This window comes from Dama dama, chromosome 32, assembly GCF_033118175.1.
Source record: "Dama dama isolate Ldn47 chromosome 32, ASM3311817v1, whole genome shotgun sequence".
Taxonomy (NCBI): Eukaryota; Metazoa; Chordata; class Mammalia; order Artiodactyla; family Cervidae; genus Dama; species Dama dama.
The window spans coordinates 37049852-37072736 of NC_083712.1; the positions used below are offsets into that span (position 1 = coordinate 37049852).

Consider the following 22885-nt stretch of genomic DNA (forward strand, 5'->3'; position numbering starts at 1 on the left):
TAAAGAGATGGCAAAAATTTCCCCAGAACTCTCAGCTGCACTACAAGAGCAGAAATTTGAATTCACAACCAAGTTTCCATACAGTTGATCAATAAAGCCACCTGCTTACACAGACCTGGCTCTTAAATTATGATATCTTTTTATATCAGCATTCATAAACATGTACAGCATATATATGGAGAAAAGGCAGGGTCTGGTAACAAAATGAAAAAATTAAATAGCAAACATCTCATACAACCAGACTTTTCATACACGAGTGTGTGTGATGCACAGAGAGACTGTTCATATTATGGTCCAGAAAATCACTGCTGTTCTTATTTCCCACTTATTGGGAGCTCACAGCAATTTTAGAAGAATGTGTTGCCCTTTTTTAAACCCCTAGCAAGAGCATGAATACTTCCTTGGTGTATGTAATACTGGATTGGCCGAAAAGTTCATGGGGTTTCCCATAACATCCTATGGAAAAACCCAAACGGACTTTGCTGAGCTCAATATGATGTTGGCAAACTTAAATGCCATCCACACTTGCCTTACAAATCTTTGGTTTTGCCCAGTTATGAGCTTCTTCCCTCAGCCCTGTTGCCCCCAGATGTCCTAGGTCTGTATCCATGACCCTACTTGGATGACATTTTTTCCTGCATCTTCATTTGGGACAGAGGGCCAGCCATCTCCTAGCACCAACAGATAAACACAGTGCATCTAGCCACAGGGCTCAGAAGCTCCAGAAGTCAGAAATTTGGGGTGACTTTGCCACCATCTCTTTGACTGACTCCCTGCGACCTTATGTTGTTAATACCTGCGCGCACAGGTGTGTGGAGCGCTTTAATTAATATTTGTAAATCTCCCTGATTGCCCCAGATAGAAGGTGGCAGAAAAGGGCAAATCATTATTAATCACAGGGGGAAGAAAAACGGAGAGATTAAGTTTTGTTCCTTCACCAGAGACAGACCTACACATACGGACACTGTTTTCACAGTAGGAGAATTAGACAGAAATCTTACTTCCTTTGCGCTTCCAGAAATGTCCAATGTCTGCTTAACGTGAAGTCCCATCCCACGTCCCACCTAGGTGTCTACGTGCACCCCTTCCAACTCCTAATGATGTTTTAAGTTATTACTGAAAGGCGCCTTCTATTCACAAGTGTGAGAGTTCATCTAATGAGCTGCTTTCAGTTCATTTGGCATTAAATAATTCCCCCAATTCCCATATGTTTGAACAATATGCTCAACAAGGGGGAATGCTTCTCTGAAAGCTATTCAAGTGCTTTTAGGATCTTGTCCTTGGTCACTCACATGCACACCAGCTATCCCTGTCTGTGAGGACGCAAGCAGCAATTACCCGGAAAACATTCTAATGGCCACTGGCAGGCATCCACGCGCAGACTGCTGCCTCATGCTGGCTAGAGCCCTCCTCACATTCGATTCACACCTCAAGTAGAGCATTCTAGGCTGTTCACAGAACATTCGTGATTACTAAAACCTGACTTTCCAGACCCACCCACCACCACCACCCCCAACCCCGACTTGGCCTGCCCTACTTAGAGACGTAAATGCATAAAAGGCATATTTTCCATTTTGCCTATGCTTTGCCTGGAAAGGAAGAGCCGTAACTTTGGTTGCCTACGTGGAAGGCTGACTTTGGGGAAGGCAGCTTCTTGGGGAGGGAGGAAGAGCCTGTGATCGTGTTCAGGTCTGCTTTAGGTCCTGGAGATATGAGATGCTCCTCCTTGCTTATCTGCCTTGACTTTTGTTGCGGCAGCAAATTATAGATAATGAGCTAAAGGGTGACCATGACCAACCAGAGAAGCAAACAAGCAGTGTCCACAAACGCAATTCAGAAATTAACACGTTAGATGTGCTCGTGGAAAACCCGGTTGTTTATACAAGACCACAGAAAAGGCAGTATCTTTTAGTACTAACTTCATCTAGCTCTTTTGATCAGGGATGACATTCTTAGATGCCCTTCCTCGGTGAGATGAGAGAAAACTTAGGCAATAATATCAATCCTAGCTCTCACGTCGCATTGTTCATCTGAGGTTCCTGAATTGCTTTACAGACTATATTCTGAATCAGTCTATTTCTTACAAGTGAAAATACCGAAAAAAAAAAAAATCAATTAGCTTTTTCTAAAACACATAGCAGCTGGGGAAAATGGGTAGACCTCTGGGTTCTCATTGATTGCTGTCCTATAACCCACTCCATCTTACTGTTTAAGGGCAGAGATTAAAAACAAAAGCCACAAAAACGGAACAGGAAGGCATTCAGTCAGGTGGTATTATTTCCTTTTAGTCAAATTTCTTTGATCTGTTTCATGGCTGTGCCTTTTCGTTGTAAATTATTCACAATACAGGAAAATCTAAACACCAGGTTTAGGTAGAATGATTTTAAATTTATAGCTAAAATAGGAAAAAGATGAAAGATATATATTCATGTATTTGATTATGCAGTTTATAACTGTCTACTCACTATCACTATAAAACTTGTGTATTTGCACATTGGCAGAAAATAAATGTTTTCAAAACCAGAAGAGACATTCAGTCTGGATTCATTTAAAGTGTTGCTTTGTTTACAAAAGTAATTTGTTTTGTTGCTGACTAGCATTAAACGTATTTGTAGGATGTGTTCTTGGGATTACCAGATTGGTCACTTCTATGACAATTTTGGCTTTGGTCATTGATAATATTATCAACAAGAATAAGGATTCAGCAGCTGGTGTGTGACATGCCAGCTAGGTCTTTCTTTCTACTGCTCTGCCCTGTCTTTCTCAAGAAGCTTTTGTCATTTTGTTTCTTAAAATCTACATATGAAATCTAGGCTCACCTTTAGAAGAACCAAATTAACAAAACTAGTCTGTATGCTTGAGTGGTTCAAGACAGATGTCTGTAGTCCTGCCCAGGCACCCTCCAAGAGGTGGTATTCCTCAGGAGGGTGTCCCAGAGAGGGTTTTGCTAATAACCCCTGTAACTAAATTCTCATCCAGGTATGCCCCCCCACTCCTTTACATGTTTCTCTCTTTATTCTTTCCCAACCGTACAGCCTCCAGTCGGATGGATCCGAGGTGCTCCTGAGTCCAGAAGTCACCTGTGGTCCCCCCGACATGATCGTCACCACTCCCTTCGCCCTGACCATCCCACACTGTGCGGATGTCAGCTCTGAGCACTGGAACATCCATTTAAAGAAGAGGACCCAGCAGGGCAACTGGGAGGTGAGACCCGAGAGCCTTCCTTAAAAAAAAAAAAAAAATACAGCTGTACGGAGTTTGGAATGGACAGTACATGTGTACACACCCACCGCTATATGTAAAGTGGATACCCAACAAGGACCTCCTCTATGGCACAGGGAACTCGGCTCTGTGTTATATGGAGCCTGGATGGGAGGGGAGTCTGGGGGAGAATGGATACGTGTATGTGTATGGCTGAGTCCCTTCCCTGCTCACCTGAAGCTATCACAATATTGTTAATCGGCTCTGCTCCACTACAAAATAAACAGCTTTAAAAAAAAAAAAAACAGGGCTTAGGTTCCACCTGTGGAATGGAATTAACTTTCCCTTCTCTTCACACAAGCCAGCTATGAAATTGGTGAGCATTTGCTTGTTTTTCAGGGGGTTGGTGGCCAGTATTTACAGCATCCTCAAGGTATTGGCTAGCTGTGTGTATGTGTCACGGGTGTCATAATGGGAAAAAGAAGCCAGAGAGGATATGAAGCTTTTTCTTTTGATTTTAGAATACACTTGTAATCACCCCCACAGGCATGTACCCTTGTGCACCTGCCTTTCGTACTTGAGACCGTGACTTCTGCCTTGGTTCCCAGGCCATTTCCCTGCCCCAGCTGACTTTCCCTGTGGCCTCTGTGGGAATTAGGGAAGAGGCCCAGGGTAAGCCAGCTGTATTCATAAAAGGAATCACTACCTGGTTTTGCCAAAATAGGGATTGTAACAAATTTATATGGAAGTATTCAGGAACAGAGTAGCTGCTAGGTAGATGTGGCTGAATTAATGAAGGCCTTGGAAATCATTCTGTCTTTCCCTGTGTATGTGAATGAATGTAAGAAACAGTACAAGGAGAGAAGGAAAGAGACAAGCTGAGAATCCACAAGAGAAAAGTGAGGACAAGAGAGCCGGTCACGACAAAGAAAGATTGCAGGGGGCTGGTTATTTTAAGCGAAACCTGATTTATCTGTCTGATGGGGATTCCTTTGATGTCTGTCTGGGGTCAGTTTGCCTGAAAGCAGATGAATTATCTTGTTGGAACACGATGACCTCTTCCAGCTAGCCCTGGGATCTTACCTCCCAGGAGATGCTTCAGGAGAAGGAAGTAAAAGGAAAGTCATGTTTCTTGAGGAGAAGAAAATTCCCAGTTGCTTCAGTGGTTACAGTTACCCTGCCCAGTTCTGTCTTGAAACTAGTCCCTCTTCTTTGTTGAAAATGCATTCTGTTATTTATTCAGTTGTGATACAACCACAGGGGAATTTCCAGGGGTGTGAGGTTCCATAGGTTTCATAAAGGGGCCGGATTTGGAGCTCTTTTTCATTACATCTTGCTTTGCCTGGATTTTTACCACATTAGTTTTCCTTCCCAGCGCTTCCTCACAGTCATTTACATCCAGATGGTGTTCGATTTACTCTCTATCAAATCGGTCACACATACCTTAGCAGGGAGGGTGAAATACTCTGATACATCTTATTCAAACCATTTATTGGATGGTCCCTCATGCATGATTTTGATGGAGTGAAAAGAGGATAAAATATTTGAAAGAAAGTAAACATTACCTTAAGGATATTGGAAGAGGTTTTCAGAAATAGACCTTTATAAAAAACATAAAATTTTCTCATTGATGTTAAGGTTCAAGGCTGTTTTTGTTTTCTTTAATTTGGCCTTGAACAAATTAACCGAAAATTTTAGAGCTTTGAAAGTGATGTTTGTTATAACCTACTAAATCAAATTCCAACTCTACACTGAATATAGCCGTTCCTTCAGCTCCTGATGTCAGCAGTTATTTTGATAAAAGAAAAACATTTAACACCAAGAAAATGAGTTCAATAAAAGTATTCTGGAAAAAAGATGTTATATCCTTGCAAAGTGACTGTTAAATTACATTGTGTTTCCCAAGCTGAGAGAATTCAAGACGTCTTTTCCCAACAGGAAGTGATGTCGGTGGAGGATGAATCCACATCCTGCTACTGCCTTTTGGACCCTTTTGCATGTCACGTGCTCCTAGACAGCTTTGGGACGTATGCCCTCACCGGGGAACCCATCACAGACTGTGCCGTGAAGCAGCTCAAGGTGGCGGTTTTTGGCTGCATGTCCTGTAACTCTCTAGACTACAACTTGAGGGTCTACTGTGTGGACAACACCCCTTGGGCATTTCAGGTCAGCCCTTTCTCTAGTTCCTCTTGTGGTGTCATGAGAACATGGGGTTTCCTAAAGATCGGTGTCAATAGAGAATCTGATCTCAAAGGGCGGGTCTGGACAATGAACCTACATCACTGGCTCGATGGGGATCCCCGTCTCGAAACAAGAGCTGTGTTACTGTGTGCCCATTGATGTGCTGAAGGTCCGATGAGGTACTTGGCACTCAAGAAGAGAGGAGGGGTAAACTAACACACAACTTTGTGTGCTAAATGAGAAAACTGACTAGAAGGATAGTCGTAATTCAGGAAGCAGAGGCCCAGTCGTGAGAGAGAAGTCTTTGAGGATCCTTTGGAAACCTTCTTGGAGGAATGAGATCTGAGACCTAAAGAGGAAGGGATACCATGTCCAGAGAGGAGAATGGCGTGAACCACAGGAACAAGAGTTATTTGATGTGTGGTTGAGCAATGAGACGCGTGGTTGGATCACCTGAAGGTCACAGTTCAGGGACAGTTATAAATCATCCCTCTCAGTAGGTAGTCCCATGACATCCTGAACACACAGTCTGTTAATTTTTAAGTTTATTAGGGCAGAGATGGTTCCTTTCCGTTTTTGCTCCTTTTAATCACGTATGATCCTTTTTGAATTAACACCTCTCAGAGAGTACAGGTTTATTAATAGCAGCAAAAATAATGCAGAAGTGCCTATGTAAGCCCTGCCCGTATATAAATAGCATAGCTCTCCTGATACACCTCATCCCAGGTCCCAGCTATTCCAGTTCTGAATCATTAAGCCCATTATGCTTTTCCTCAGTAACTAGCTTTTAAGACACTGAGCTGGAAATCTCATGTTTACCAATGGAAGAGAGAAGATGACTTGAATCCTGAATTTAAACCAGTAAAGGTGACACAGTGCCAGCTTATGTGCCCACATTTTCCCTCTCTCTTAAGTAGCACAGGCCATTATAAAGGGCGCACTTCAGCATCTGACTGGTCACAAGAGAACTTTCTCATGAGGGGTGCCATTTTGTCAAGAACATCAGTGTAAGCAGTTAAACCTCACCCTATGAATGCCATTTTAAACTCGTCCTCTGCTTTTGAGACCCTGTAATAAGAGGATTTCTCCAAGATAAAATTACCTAACAGACATTGAATAATCAAAAATCGACTGACATATGATATCACTTATATGTGTAATCTAAAAACACGACACAAATGACCTCATCTATGAAATGGAAACAGACAAGGAGAACAGACTTGAGGCTGCCAGGGGGATGGGAGGGGAGAGATTAGGAGTTTGGGGTGAGCTGACACAAACTATTACATATAGGATGGATAAACAACAAGGTCTGCCTGCATGGCATAGGAAGCTGTATTCCATGTCCTGTGATAAATCACAGTAGAAAGTGAAAGTCACTCAGTCGTGTCCGACTCTTTGTGACCCCATGGACTATATAGTCCGTGGAATTCTCCAGGCCAGAATAATGGAGTGGGTAGCCTTTCCCTTCTCCAGGGGATCTTCCCAACTCTGGGATCAAACCCAGGTCTCTCTCATTGCAGGTGGATTCTTTACCAGCTGAGCCACAAGGGAAGCCCAAGAATACTGGAGTGGGTAGCCTAAAACCACAATAGGGAAGACTATAAAGAAGAATGTATCTATGTATATATCTGAAGAACTGTGCATCAGAGCAGAAATGAACCTGACATTGTAAATCAGCTACACTTCAAACAGAAAATTAACTGAGGTTACTACCACCACTGAATAGTTGTAAAACGTGCCATCACACTAGTTGGTTGTTTAGTAACTCAGGCAGATTTTGAGATCTCAGTAAACATGGAGGGCTGGGGTAGATTTCCAATCTCCTGTGTCACATGGGTAACCCACTGCTAACTAGGGTTACCCTGAGGATCTGTTCATGACAACCGCCTTGGAATTAAGACCTCATAACTGGTTTGGATTTTGCTTTGAATAACACTCTCACTGCTAATGCATATACCAGCAAGTTAGACATTTGCCCAAGGAATTTCTAAGTGACTTGCAGATAATGTATTTTCATTCCTACTGATTGCTACCAGATTCTAGAACAGCTCAGCTGTTCACAGATGAATTGCCGTGGGAATCATGAAAATGAAGCTCAAACCACAGCTTTTCAAACCACTATCCATTCCTGTGGGTAGCAGATCCTTTTTAATCAATGCTTGAGAAACTGGCATGCTCCCTCTAATTGAATATAAATGTCTTTATTTCATCGAGAGAGACTTCCTAAAATTATTTAATTTTGCTGTAGAGAAATGTTTTCCAGTGGAGATACCTCTGACCCGTTTGCCGGAATCTATTTACTACCAGTGATTCCTTCTCTCTCCTATTATGTCAAATAAACCTGATTTTAGAGTTGAGTTGGGTTGTACTTGCTATTGACAGGATGTATGTGACAGCTGTCATGAGCAGCAAAGGCCATGCTCTTCCCCTGGGGTTCTGAGAGATCACCAGGCTTGGCTGAAGAACATTTCTGGCCTGAATTTGGAAAGATTAAAACATAACTCGTAGCTTTTCTGAACACAACCATTCACTGCCTGGTCTTAGTCTGAGTTTTGTGCAAGAAAGGAATCTTGCTTTCTGGGTGTTTATCTTGCTAAGAGAACATGTTCACAACCTTCTTCCTGAGTTCATTTAAACTACCTTGGTATCCCAAATCATCTATGTCATATTTTTCATGACTTCATGTGCAGTATTTAGTTAGAGGGAAATATATAATTACAAAGCCATTAAAATAATTCCACTTGAAGAAAGCCATAGCAACAGTCTAAAAGACTTCACACATTATTAATAGCTCCCCCCAACTTTAGTGGTGTGAGCTGAGCATCTTGTATGCAGTGATGAGTCACCTGCTAAAACTCTAATAGAATCCTAACTTCTTAGTCAAAATTCACAGGTAGTTTTTTCATAAAGCATTTCTGCAGAAATTGCCTACCCTGGAATTTGCCTCAGTTATCACTATAATGAACATGTTTGTCATGATTTGGAAAGAGAGGCCAGCATGGCTGTGACACTTACTGTCTTTACTGTAGTGCATCTTTCATAGCTCAAAGAAGTCAAAAAATCTTAGCCCGGCCAGAACTGGGCTTGTAACCAAGAAGGAAACCTCGTTAAAGGGCATGGTTGCATTTTCACATCCCTTGCATCTCCCTGGGAAATTGTTGTTGTCCAGTCACTAAGTCGTGTCCGACTCTTTGCGACCCCATGGATTGCAGCATGCCAGGCTTCCCTGTCCTTCGCTGTCTCCTGGAGTTTGCTCAGACTCGTGTCCACTGAGTTAGTAATGCCATCCGTTATGTCCCCCAATTGTGTAAACGCTCACCCTCTTACTGGAAATCCTTGGAAGAAGGGCAGCTTCTAGACCCAACTCTCCTGTCCTCATAGAACTAGGTGGGTACCTGGCCAGATAGTGGCCCCACCAAAAAAAAATATTCCTCTAGAGGATTTTAATCAAACACACACTCTTCATTTTCAGCCAGGCCCTCCTTCTCTTCAGGGCTTCCCCAGAAGCTCAGTGGTAAAGAATCTGCCTGCCAGTGCAGAAGACAGGGGTTCAATCTAGGTTGGGAAGATCCCCTGGAGAAGGAAATGGCAATCACTCCAGTATTCCTGCCTGGGAAATGCTATGGACCAAGGAGCCTAGCTACATACAGCCCATGGGGTCGCAAGGAGTCAGACATGACTTGGCAACTAAGCAACAACAAACACCTTCTCCTCTGCCCCCTGCAAGGCTGCTAAGCTTGCTTCCCATTTGCTCTGAGGATATTTCATCTGTATCCTTGTAGCAATTTCTTTGAATGACAAAAACAAGATACCTCATGTACGTTGGTAAGACATAATTTAGTTCCAGATATTTGAAGATATTTTAAATAAATCTAAAACCATCTCTACAGAAAATTAAATCAGCTCAGATAGGCTTTATTTAGAAAAATAATAATAACAACAAATGCCATCTGCCCGAAGGTGAGAAAGGGACCAATGACTTCCTGCTCCTGTATTTCTGTAATAATTAGAGCTGCAATATTATGTTTGTGTGTTTGACATTGCTGCTTTTGATGAATTCAAACCAAAGGTTGCAGAATGGTGATTTATTTTCAAAGCTTTATATGCTAAGACCTAAGTTTCTGTTATCGCGTTTGTATTACGTTCTCTCTCTCTCTCTCTCTCCACATACACAAGTTCAAACAAACCTTGACATAGGGAAAGCAAGGAATTAAGCACTTGCCATATCTTAGGGGGAAAAAAAAAACGAAAAGAAAAACCAACTAACGTTTTTCTCCGTTGCTTCCAGCACTCCTATGCAGTACCCCTTGGTCCTCATTACTTACTTGGTATTAATGTGGATTTAGAATCTAATTTCAAAGGATTTCCTCCAGATATAGTTCTTGTGTTTATCAATAATGCAACCTTGGGAAATATTGTTCACATACAGTATTTAAAGGAAAACACCACAGCGACATAATTTCCGTATGTGTATGTGCGTGCTTAAGTTTTGTCTTATAAATATGTAAATTCAGCCTGCCTGTTTTAGTATCCCTGAAGCTCACCTGAATATTGCTGCCTGTCTCATTAAATCAACACAAACGGCTCAGTGAGACCCACAGCACAAGTTTCTCCTGGCCACAGCTCCCAGCCCTGGATGACTAGCAACCCCCAATGTGAAATGATGGACTAGAGGAGGTAGAGAAATCTCCAGCCACAGCCTTTAGCTACATTTTATATACAAGCAACCAGCCAGACCCTACTTTCTAACACAGGTCTCAATTTAACAGTAGACCCCCAGAGATGTAACAAAAAATCCTCGTCATATAGGAGGCAGATAGGAAAGAATCGGATGGATATCAGACTCCGCTCGTGGGGTGATTCTGCCGTGTGAATGATTCAGAAGTAGCTCAGTACAGCTGTGAGTACCACTGATTCCCAAACCTGGCTGGATATGGGCGGCGTCTGAGAAGTATTTAAAAATACAGATGTCTAGGCCCAGCCGCCAAGTAAAACACAATATAGGTTAAAGGGGTATAATGGGGAATTCTGGGTTAAGTACAATATCTCCTGTTTGGAGAGGGTTTTAAAGCTTGTGCTCTGAAGCCATTGTGCCTTTACAGATACATCAACACAGTGATTAGTTCATTATTGGGCTTCTTTGTTTTAATAATTGTTTTGTTACACAATAGCTTATAATTGCTTAATATTTTATACAAGATTACAAGATGCTTAATTATATGTAGTTGGTTCTTACTAAGGGGTTCAATATGGGGAGATTAAAGTAAGCAAGCTAAAAAACAAAAGCAAACATAAATCATGGTTGTATTTAAATAGGGGCCCTAAAGCAGAAATCTTTAAGGGGAATCATTTTCCTCAGTGATAATTATAAATGGATATCCATTTTAAATGGGTTCCCAGGTGGCGCTAGGGATAGAGAATCCACCTGCCAATGAAGGAGATGCAAGAGATGAAAGTTTGGTCCCTGGGGGTTGGGAAGATCCCCTGGAGAAGGAACTGGCAACCCACTCAAGTATTCTTGCCTGGAGAATTCCATGCATAGAGAAGCCAGGTGGGCTACAGTCCATGGGGCCAGAAACAGTCAGGCATGGCTGAGCAACTAAGCCCATCCATTTAAAAAATTGTTAATATCCTCCATTCTGCATCTCAGGAATGGCTTAGATAGTATAAATAACCCCAGGACAAAAACAGACTGACTTAGGTCATCTTTACATGTGTCTCACACCAATGAAAAATTACTTCTGGGACAGTGTTAATAGCCATCTGACCTTCATGTGACTCTTAAAAAATCAAGTATAGTATAGGAAAATGCAGGGAAATCTAACAGAAAAAATACTAGACCATATAACCAACAAGGACCTACTATAACACAGAGAACTCTGCTCAGAGTTGAGGGGCAGCCTGGCTGGGAGGGGAGTTTGGGGGAGAATGGATATGTGTATGGCTGAGTCCCTTTGCTAGCCACTATCACAATATTGTTAACTGGCTATATTCCAATATAAAATAAAAATGTAAAATACTAGACCATGAACAAGTATTACATACAGTGGTTCTGTCACTGGCCCATGTGACTAGAGGCAAATCACTTTCCTGAGGGTGCATGTCCATGTTTCCCTCTGTAAATAATCAAGTTTTAAATCACTAAGCACCTTAAATTCCCTTCAAGTGGGATAATGCTATGTTGTTTTAAATATTATATTTAAATATTAAAATAACCTAGCTCTACACCAAGTAATTCATGACCTTGAACAAGCCACTTCATCTCCTGACCTTGGGTTATTTCTCTGTACTTTCAGGCATTAAAGAACAGGGTACACCTCAGAGAGCCTAGTCAAATAGATCAGTACTTTGACAAGTCAACACTGTTGTTACTTCATGACTTTAATATGATTTGAATAAGCAAATTTCATATTTGCCCCTGATTCTAATCTTGCACTAGAGTGGCAAAAAGAAGTCCATCTGTTACCATGCTAATGATTTTGTTTGGCTGTAAATAAGCCCAAGTGAAAAACTGAAGCTTAAGGATTAAGTGACTTGCCGAAGGCTACACAGAAATGTGATTAAACGTCTGTGCCTTCCATTTTTGGTTTACAAGATGAATGCTGTCTTGAGTATATGTACCCCCCAGAAGATTCCCATGCTCCCTTAAACCCAATGACATTAAACAAAAATACAAGTCCTTAGCGTGGTAAGGGAGAATTCATGACTTGGCTCCTACCTTCTATTTTCCATCATCGCCAGCCATACACTGTCCACCGTAACCTTCTATCCCAGCGTACCTTTGTGGAGAGTCCACTCAGTGTCTGGAATACACTCTCCCTCCCTTTCCCATGAGTAGCCCCTATGTTCACTTCTAGGTTCAGTTCAAATGTCACTTCCTCTATTAATTTCCCGATTCATTCCCTGGCCCCTCTGCCCATGTGGGTTAGGCACCTTCTCTCCTGCCTTAACCTTTGGGAATATACATATTGTAATACTCAGAAACTATATTATACTCATATGCTCACAGTTCTAACCCTCTCTCTAGACTATGAGCTCCTTGGTGTTTCACTTCTGTCCACCCAGTGCCCAGCTCAGGCATCACTCTGCTGGACATTCATTAAATCTCCAAAGAGGGGACAGAGACCAGCATCTGTAAAGACCTAAAGTCAGCATCTGGCATTAATTCTGTTTCCTCCCACCCTGCCTCTTTCCTTCCACTGTTTGCAGCCCTCATTAGACACTGGACACTCTTGTTATTATGTCCAATGCTTAGACCCACAACATAATGAATGACCTAGTACTGCCCGGTCCAGGGTAGTATTTGCCAACCACATGTGCATATCTACATTTAAATTAATTAAAATCAAACATTTAGTTACTTAGTCACTGTAACCACTCTGGCTAGTGGATACCATATTTGAACACACAGATGTGAACCTTTTCCATCACTGCAGAAAGTTCAGTGCTGGCTTAGGGCCCCAAGACACATCCCTCCCATCCCAGAAGAGCTGGTGAAGATGACACTGGAATGGACCAATTTAGTCCTGAGAAAAGATACTGGCAACCTATTAATAATTTATGTGTACATGAAGGATAAAAGCGGAAAAGCTGCTTCTTAGAAACATTTTTATTAATGTTAAATCTATACACAGAAAGAGATGGGAAAGATAACTTCTAAAGCTGTTTTCACTCGCTGATAATTGAAATGTAAGTTTTATTGTATTTATAAGCCTAGCTGCCTTGCTTCTTACAATCTTTTTTAGACTCTGGGAAGATTATAGGCCATAATTAAAGGATTTCAGTTTTCCTATTTAGCCTAGCTCTGTAAGGAAATTTTAAGTCAATTAATGGTGATTTTTAAAATGAGGATTTAGGAAAATCTCTTATCTCCAGGAACGCTGAGAACCTCACCTCCCCCGCCCCACAGTAGTTTAACATTTTGTACAGTTCTTATCTGTTCTGTTACTTCACTTGTCTTATCGATAGGATTCTGAACACCACAAATTTGGAACCAATTAAATGGTTTCCTTAGAATGTATGTGAATTGTATTTATATGAGATATAATTATAAAGATTTCTCAGTAAAAGATAAAGGAATATTTATCTCAGCAATTTGATTTTTTTCCTGAGATGAAGCTGACTTGACTACTTATTTTTTCTTGGCCTTTTGGCATAACTTCCATGAATGTTACTACAAATAAACATGATACATGCACTCTGCATTTATTTTGAGCTAAAGGATACATACTGGTTGATGCCTGTGTTGGTTACAAACAAGGGAACCATAGTGGAGAGGGGCTGTGTCTCCCTTTCTCCTGAAATAGCATGCTGGGTCAGGTTAAATACAAATACATCCCTTGATTATGATGATAGCAGGATGAAATTCACACAATGGTGGAAACTCAACAGTATTACAGTTTGCATGGGGCAAAGGAGGTCTTCTAGTTTTAAAGACAATATATATAAAAGCCTCAACAATACAATAATGAAGAACAATTGTTTCTTTGTGACCAGACCCTTATTTCTCAGCAGCCTGTAGCCCTTAGCCCTGACCTTGCAAGGATAGAAGGGTATAAAAGTAGTGTGTGTCCATCATGCTGTTGCCTATTTCTGGGAGACACCTGGGAGGGAGCGTACCTATCCGTGGGAGGAATATGTGGAGGAAATTGTGTGCTTTATTGTTGTGCCTCTTTTCTTTTCTTGTCCTATAGGAAGTGGTTTCAGATGAAAGGCATCAAGGTGGACAACTCCTGGAAGAACCAAAGTTGCTGCATTTCAAAGGGAATACTTTCAGTCTTCAGATCTCTGTCCTTGATATCCCCCCATTCCTCTGGAGAATTAAACCATTCACTGCCTGCCAGGTACTGGCCAAGTGGGTTTCCAATAGAAATAGCTTTGCTTTAACCAGCAGGCATATCACACACCCTAGAGTAAGGGTGCTCCTGACTTTCCTCCTCCTTTAAAACTATGGATTTCGTTTCAAAACTGTCACAGATGTGTAACTGTTTGGACTACACCCAGGGAAACCTATTGTCATAAATCCATGGATTCCTAATAGGTGGGGGGAAAGGTGCTTGCATATCAGTAATATGACATTTATCCTCTCTCCTGTTTAAATCGCCACTCAGGATAGGTTGGAGACAGTCATCTAACAACTTAGAGCAAGATTTCTTTGTGGGTTTGTTTTAATTCATATCAGTTCATTATGAGACACTGTTTTAATCCTGTTCACCTATAGAATGAACTGGATATTAGGGAGAAACCTTTTAAGGGTGATCATTTTGAGTTGTAGAGAGCTCTGACCAGCCAGGTGGGATCAAGAGATTTTGTCCTAAATAGATGAAATGCTTGCTGCCAAATGAATTGAGCAAGATGGGAAGAAGAAATCACAAATTGAGAAACAAAGAAATATTAATGCCTCTTAGAATATTTGTATGTAAAAATATTTATGTCATCACTCACATACCTCATTATTAGAGACTTAAAAAAATTTCAGGATGACTTAAGAGTCTCTTTGGATCATGTTAAGGAATTTTTGAATAGTTGCTTAGCATGGAAAGATATCAACTCATGACCTTGTCACTGAATTCTATGAAAATTTTCAGTGATAAGCAGTGTCATCAGAAGCAGCCAACTGGTCAACCATTGTTTCTTAAGCCAGAGTCATCTGGAGCTTCTGAGAGACTGATACTGATCTGGACTCACAGGAGGCTTTCACACTTCTCTGTTCTGCCCATCAGCATAACCTGCAGAGCCCTGTGGGTTTTTTTAACCTTTCTATCTTTACAGCGTTCATTTTTTTAAAAAACATGCACAAGATATACCAGCTTGTCAGAATGGAAATAAGTCAAATCTCAAAGAGAAAAACCTTGGCCATGCCATGAGAGAAGAAAGTTGCACCATCACTGCTTTCTACTTCCAACATTCAGAATTTTCTAATCAAATAAGGCCATATTTTTCTGTTTACTTTTCAGACCTGTATTTACCTCAGGAGCTGCTCACTCTGTGTATAGTTTTAGTGCATTCAAACAAGTATCTCTCTCAGGGCCCTGAAAAGTTTTTTTGGATATTTAACATATTTTCTTATGAAGAGAGGTTTTCTATGAATAAATGTATTATTTATGATGTTCTAGACCTAGATGTCTCTGTTTCCCAGAAAGCAGTATTCAAAGTTTGCAGTCCAAATTGAACTTCAGGGTATTGTTAAAACACTCCTGATAGTCATGCAAATTCCTCTGTTTTAATCTTTATTTAAGGGCATTGCTTCCCTGGTTCTAATGCAAGTGACTCAGTCCAAAGTAACTATGAAGTTTAATGCTTGCAGATAAAAAAAAAAAATCAGATAAAGAATCATAACGTCTCAGGAACACTTAAACAACAATTCCAACACCAGGGATTCCAGTGAGAGCCTCAGGTAGAAAAGACTTGGAGGAGGCTAATGCCTGCTCACCCCGGAGGATTCAACAGGGCCAGCCAAAGCCAAAGGGCCCTGGCTGGCAAGGAAACCCAACAAGCTTTACTGTCAGGATGGGTTGGATTGCATAGAGGTTGTGAACATGTATAAATATTTGACTTCTGTAATTGAGCATAATTTGAAAGAGCCTTGGAAGGCTGAAAAACAATTTAACTTTCTCTGCATCAGGCGGCTTGCCACTGAGGTTTCATTTCCACTTCATTTTTCTTTTCCACAAATGGCTTTCTGCCCTATTCTTCCTTTCTTTTCACCACCCTACCACCAATTTCTTTACTCCCGTGATCACTGAACTCCCCCAGTATGTGTGACTACATATTGTGCTTGTCATAATGGCCAGGTTGTGTCTGCTCCAGGTATCAGATGCATACACTTTGGGGAGGCTTTGGGTTCAGCCTGCTTGAACCTCATGGAGAGAGCATCGTGTGTGCTGACAAACTGGGTGTGGATAGTAGAGAATGGCTTTTGATTTGGCTTAGTGGACAAGAACTCACAGAGCTCTACTGCAGAGACAGAAAACCCCACTACTGCTGACGTCACTTACAGGTCTCTCCTTCACCTGGTAAACGTCCCCATCATCTTCCAAGTCAGTGGATGGAAGGGTTAGAGTTATTGGTATTCCCGGTATCCCTGTCTTCTTATTCCTCTCTCCCTTTAACTTCAAAGCAGCAATCTAGGAATTGACGTTTTCCAATTGGTACCCGAAGCTGACTCTCTAAGAAACCTTCCTTTTTTCTTTCCAATCTGGGCAAGGTGGAATTTCCCAGGAAGGGTGGTATCCAGTGCATAAAACATTAATAGCTGCCCTATGAGACACCAACTAAGAAAGATTCTTAGAATGATGTGAGGTCTGGGTTAGGTTTAGAGCTACGTGATGAGAGCCTAGCTATAGGAGGATCAACTAGATTTTAAATCTTGCTGGTTTCGATTCTGGAGGATGACAGTTTATGAAATGCTAGGGTACAAACCTTATTGCTTATGAAACAAGGTAGGATGGGTGAAAGGGAGGGGCAGGTGAGGTTACAGGAGTTCTTAAGAGACCTGGTTACCATAGCACCCACTAACCTTGATTCAAAGAAAGCAAGGGCCCCACAATGCTAGTCCTTCCAAAATAAACAATTATTCATAAGACTCTACCACAACAAGTGATATGCTGTTGTCCCCTTAGAAGACTCAACAACCTTCCTCTGCATGGAAGTAACTCTGCTCTCAGTAGGTTACTGGGGCCTGAGAGCTACTGAATCATCGTATCCCCTCTTCTTTGCTGACTGTGGGGGTAGAGAAGCTGTAAAAATATTGTAAAGCTGAATCTAATAAAATATTAATTTATTTTTTTAAATCCTACAGAACACCAAGCCAGGCTGTCACCTCCGTAGTATGAAAGCAGCTGTCTTACAGCATGCTGTGTATCTTGGAGAACCCAGTGTCTGTCTCCTGCTAGGATACGATTTACATTCTCTCCATCTGCTAGGAGACTAATTATAATGGGACTCAAAAAGAAAACATTTCCGGAATTCTTTAAACACCCATAACTTTGCTACACTTTGTCCTCTAATATTACTTTCCCCAGAATTCCTCTCAGCTCAATGAGCATCTTGGTGTTTTGTTGTGTATTTTTTTTTGGGGGGGGTGGCGGGGGAGGAGAATAAATGAAAGCAAAGATGATTGCCCTGGAAACACACTAATCGCAGTGCTTTTATTATTTTTAAATGTTTTGTTGAGCACCGTTGGCAGCTGCTACTCAAGTCAACAACAACAAAAATATTCTTTTGACACAGTCTTAAAATCAGATTTTTTAAATGTTTTGATGGTGTGCAGTGCAATGGAAAGAAAAGCAAGAGGCATTTTTGTTTGTTTGTTTGCCAGTTCTCGTGTCTTTCTGCAAGAAAAGATTATGTCTGCACTGGGTTCTTCCAGTGTTCTCAGGAGGAAATACACAAAATTTAGCAAGCGACACCACTTTTCAACACATCATCAGTGCCATCCATTTTTTTTTTCTTTTTTTTAATGTAGGTAGTATTACCAAAGATTCAAAGCCACTGCAGGAAATGTAGGTTTGTTGAAGAGCTGGACCTTGAATTCAGCTCTATCTTGTTCTGAAGTCCAAACATTTATATTACACTGTAATGACTCAAAATTTCAGTTTTAGAAATCAAAGACCTCTGTAGTTAGCGTAGTTAGGCAAAAACACCTTATTTAGGCAAAAGAATCAATGAACCATGGAGCCCTCTGTTATACTTATTTTCACTGAAGGGGATGATATTGAGTGAGTATAAAAATGTAACATACATTCACCACCATGCATTAAATAGACAGACAGTGGGAAGCTGCAACTGTACTCTAATAAATTTTTAAAATGCACTGGTCTGGAGAAGAGTGCATTTCAGGGCTAGAAGATTGAGGCTGGGCAGAGGGAGGATGGGGTAAGAGGACAGAAGCCCTTGATGGCCTGGCAGGGGGCTGTGTTGACGACGGCAGGCATCCTGGGGCCATTCTGGTCCCCCAGGCGGAGGGATCGTGTGATGAAAGCAGAGCGTCCAGGTGATGTGGTGACACCAGTGATTCCATTCATGATTACAGGCTCTTCCCTGAAAAATACCAGTCAACTGCGTTCTGCTTCTTCCCCAGTCAGGCCCCAGTCCTCTCATTAATTCTGTGTCGTAGAGACAAGAGACAGGAGGCTTGGTGAGCGGGCTACTCCAGTTAGCTATGATGAGACTAGAGAAGAGGCTCATACATGGAGACAGAAAAATTGGGGAATGACAGTGAGAGAGATGGTGATAATCCGTTCATAAAAGGTAGACTTGGGACTGCCCTGGTGGTCCAGTGGTCAAGACACCACACTCCCAAGGCAGGGGGCATGGGTTCAGTTCCTGGTCAGGGAATAGTCCACATGCTGCATGGTGTCCCCTCCCCACCCCACCCCCAAAAAATGGTAGACTCGTTTGAGAAAGGAAAGGCCAACTAAAATTATTTGTATTGATTGGGGTATAATGTCATAATGAAATAAAAGCCAGGACTCCAGCTGCTAGAGTCCTCCAGAGAAATGGCAATTGGGCGTACATGAGCAGATGAGGATTTGAAGAGCTCAGTCGATGGAGAGAGAAGAGCTGAAGGCTGAGATGGGAAGTCAGAGTTACCCTGGTTTACTGAACCGGGACGCAGCATGAGTCAGATTAGACAGCAAGGAGAAATGGCGGACAGTGTATAGCATAGAAGTATCTGGGATAGAATTTGGTGCAGGTGGACAGTCATTTTAGAGTGTTTTAGGGAATGACTTCCTCTCAAGTTTGCTGACAGGCCCACCAATCAGGCTTCCCTGGTGGCTCAGAGGGTAAAGGGTCTGCCTGCAATGCCAGAGACCCGGGTTTGATCCCTGGGTTGGGAAGATCCCCTGGAAAAGCAAATGGCAACCCACTCCAGTACTCTTGCGTGGAAAATCCCATGGACTGAGAAGCCTGGAGGGCTCCAGTCCATGGGGTCACAAAGAGTCGGACACGACTGAGCAACTTCACTTTCACCACCAATCAGCAGTGCCCTCCACTGCTAAGAGGGAAAGAGAAGAAGAGCTCATAAGTAAGTCTCTGTTCAGGAAGAAAGTGGGAAAAAGGTACCATTCACTGGTTCTGTGCTGCTCTCTTGCTGGTATATGAGCAAGCTATGCCCCAGACATGGGTTTCCTTGGTGACCATTAGCTTCATGCTTCTCCCAGCATTTGCCCTGGACAGCAGCCTCTCTGTGGGAACCCACTAGTGAACCTTCCAGCATACCCAGCTCATCTTAGTTTCTCAAAAGACTACTTCCAACCCACTGGCGTTTCATTAGAGAATGGTTTGGGTCAAGAAAAAAATATTTTAATCAAGGGATTGCTGTGCTTATAAAACCTTTGGAAAACCGGGGAGAGTCAAGGTCAGAGAAAGCCCCCAGAGATATGAGGAAATCAGCAAGTTCCGTGATTTTGGTAAACCACCACAGCCGTGAAGCAGATGGTTCTCAGAAGCCCCTGCAAACCTCACATATGCAATCAGCTGAACCCTTGAGGTTTGCTTGCTGGGACCAGAGGAACAGAAACCATTTCTGCTCCTTCCCTTCCAAGTTTAAAACAAGTATTTCTCATTGGCAGAATGGAAATGTGAACTCCATGCTGGCGAGGGCCGTGAAATGTAGTTTTCAGGCTTCTGGTTCTTTCTGTGCAGGGGAACACTGAGGATGGGAGAGAGTTGCCTTCTTCCTAATAGCCCACATTCTGCACAGAGATAAAGTCAGTGAATGGCTGCAGTGTCAACATATAGGCCTTCTCTGAGTCCTTAGTCCATTGCCTTTCCCTTGGTTCATGTTTAAGAACAAATGAAACAACACCCTTGCATCCCTTGCTGGGATGTGTGGTAGCTGTTAATGCCTGATTTCTTTCCCTTGTGTTTCCCAAAACTGGCTCTCCTGTACTCAAGTCTTCAGCAATCTAAACTCCATCTCTGCCTGCTGATCCCCTACAGCCAGTACCCAGAAATCAGGATCTTTGAGACTTCCTGCAGAGAAAAATGAAGAAACCTGCAAGTGTATAGCTTGAAACTCAGGGATAACCAGGGAACTCTTGGTTCCTTAAAGTGGGTAAATTGAATTCTAAACATGGCTCATAGTCTTGTAACACCTGCTGACACCATCACCAGTCACATTTCAGAGAATCAAAGTTCCAGACTTGATCCATCTGTTGCCACCTTTCAGCATCAGTATTGGAGAAAATTGTGTTTGTAGCAACGGGTAAAGAGCAAATTGAATGAGTCAAGGAAAAGAGAAAGAAGTGAGATGCAGATTACTATAGGCTGGGAATATGAGGTCATTGCCAAGAACCACAGCCTGATTCCAGTAGGAGGGAAAGACTTTCTGGTAGATGGAAGAATATCAGTGACTGACTGATCTCCACTTCACATAAATATAAACCCACATGCCCGAGACAATTGGTGGCCAGCACTGGCTGGTCATGGGGAAAAGGAGAATGTAGGTTTTATAACTACCCCCGCCCCAACCCTCATTTAGTGAAATGGCTTTTGCCACTCGATTGTAAGTCCCTTTAAAGTGGAGACCAGACCTAAATTCTTACTATTCCTTTACTGTTTATCTAGTACAATGTCTGGTTATTAGAAGGCATTGTACATATAACTGTAGAGTGGATGAACTGAGTGAATGAGGAATTGACAAACTAGATTGTTCTGGGCTAACCTGTTGTGTTTGGTCTCTCTCGTGTGTGTGTGTGATCCTGCAGTAGGTATAATTTTTATGCTGGATACATAGCAATGTTATGGTTATACAGTTCAGCATGAGGCTGTGGTATGGGCATAAGTTCTGGCCAGTCACTTCTTCATAATTTTCATGTGCATGAGATGATAACATCCTACCCTGGGCTTAGGTAGCAAAGAGCAGGCGTCTACTAGGAAGCCTCCCATAGGAGTCTTCTAAAGAATCTTTCTGTCGTGGAAAAAACGTGGTGATTAACTTTTGATGGTCTTTCTCCTTGTGTGTGTCACCAAGTGAAATCTGAGTTCTTGCAGCATGGTTTTGGAATTCGAATGTTATCAATTGGAATTGACATTAATTACTTTTGTGCTGCCTGGCATATGCTAGGGCATTATTTCTGCAACAATTCCACCAGAGTCACTCAGGCAATTATCTCTGCTGCCATCACCGTCATCATGGTCATCCTAATTACTGTATTAGGTCTGTCCTGCGCTCCGCTCATCTCAGCCGGGCTCGGCACACCCCAGCCCGCTCCTCTCCCCTCTGTCTCCCCCGCAGGAAGTCCCGTTCTCCCGCGTGTGGTGCAGTAACCGGCAGCCCCTGCACTGTGCCTTCTCCCTGGAGCGCTACACGCCCACCACCACCCAGCTGTCCTGCAAGATCTGCATCCGGCAGCTCAAAGGCCATGAACAGATCCTCCAAGTGCAGACGTCAATCCTCGAGGTGAGTCCTTGGTCTCCAGGTCACTTGACCTCGTTTCTAAAGCCCATTAAGAGTTATATACCTATCTTAGTTGTGCTATATGTATAGCATGAAAGAGATTCAAAACACACTCACTCTTTTAACCCTCATTACTGATAACAGCAAAATCAACTTTTTCGCAGGCTGAAGATTTGAACTGGACCTGGAAACGTAACCAATCAGAGCGTAGGCTCTGCGGAGGGACCTTTGGGGAAGGAACTGGTCCAGGGTGTTTTATACACAAAACCACAACCAATCGAACAGTTCATGGTAGACCTGGAATCAGCTGAGATTCATTGCTGAATTGAGACACATACCATAAGAAAACACAAGGTCACCACTGGGCTGCTTTTCTGCCAGTTCTGACGAGTTTCCAGAAGTCAGTTTCCCCCTCTGTGTTATTTCATCTTCAAGGCTTTGTTTCCTTACTGTCTTAACAATTTTTTGATACCCTCCAGGATCAGGGTTCTACACATCCCCATCTCCATGAAGCCCAGATTTCATCAGTACAATAAGAGATAGGATGGATAATAATCTCTCTCTCCAAAGGGCATAGTGCAAAAAGGGATAAGACCTTGTCCAAGGTCACATGACTACTCAAGGGCAGAGTTAGAATGGAGTCAGAGGAGAAGTCACTCGGGAACGTGCATGGTGCCATGGCTTTGATTGGCCCTAATGACTGAATGACTCCATGGCTCTGAGCTTCAGCTTATCGAGTAGACTCTGGCCTTTCCTCCTGAATGGTTATTTCAGCAGGGGAGAGTAGCTGAGGGTCGGAATCAGGGGAGCTGATGATGCCTTATTTAGCAATTTCAAGGCAATCCCTGGCTAGTTTAGAAACACACGCACACTGTTTTGTTCATCTTAGAACATGTATGTGTATATATACATATGGGCTTCCCTCGTGGCTGTGTTAAAGAGTCCACCTGCCAATGCAGGAGATGCAGGCTCGATCCCTGGGGTCAGAAAGATCCCCTGGAGAAAGGAAATGGCAACCCGCTCCAGTATTCTTGCCTGGGAAACCCCATGGACAGAGGAGCCTGGTGAGCTACTGTCCAGGGGATTGCAGAGTCA

The 22885-nt window shown here is 42.4% G+C and overlaps 1 protein-coding gene across 2 annotated transcripts in view; it reads left to right on the forward strand.

The window, feature by feature from the left end:
* UNC5D (unc-5 netrin receptor D) overlaps window positions 1-22885 on the forward strand; it is a 615641-nt gene that overhangs the window by 566705 nt on the left and 26051 nt on the right. For both annotated transcript variants that reach the window (XM_061134611.1, XM_061134612.1), the window contains 4 exons: window positions 3036-3204; window positions 5140-5367; window positions 14079-14228; window positions 21629-21793. In XM_061134611.1, the coding sequence (XP_060990594.1) occupies window positions 3036-3204; window positions 5140-5367; window positions 14079-14228; window positions 21629-21793 (712 nt within the window). The remainder of the gene's footprint in view (window positions 1-3035; window positions 3205-5139; window positions 5368-14078; window positions 14229-21628; window positions 21794-22885) is intronic.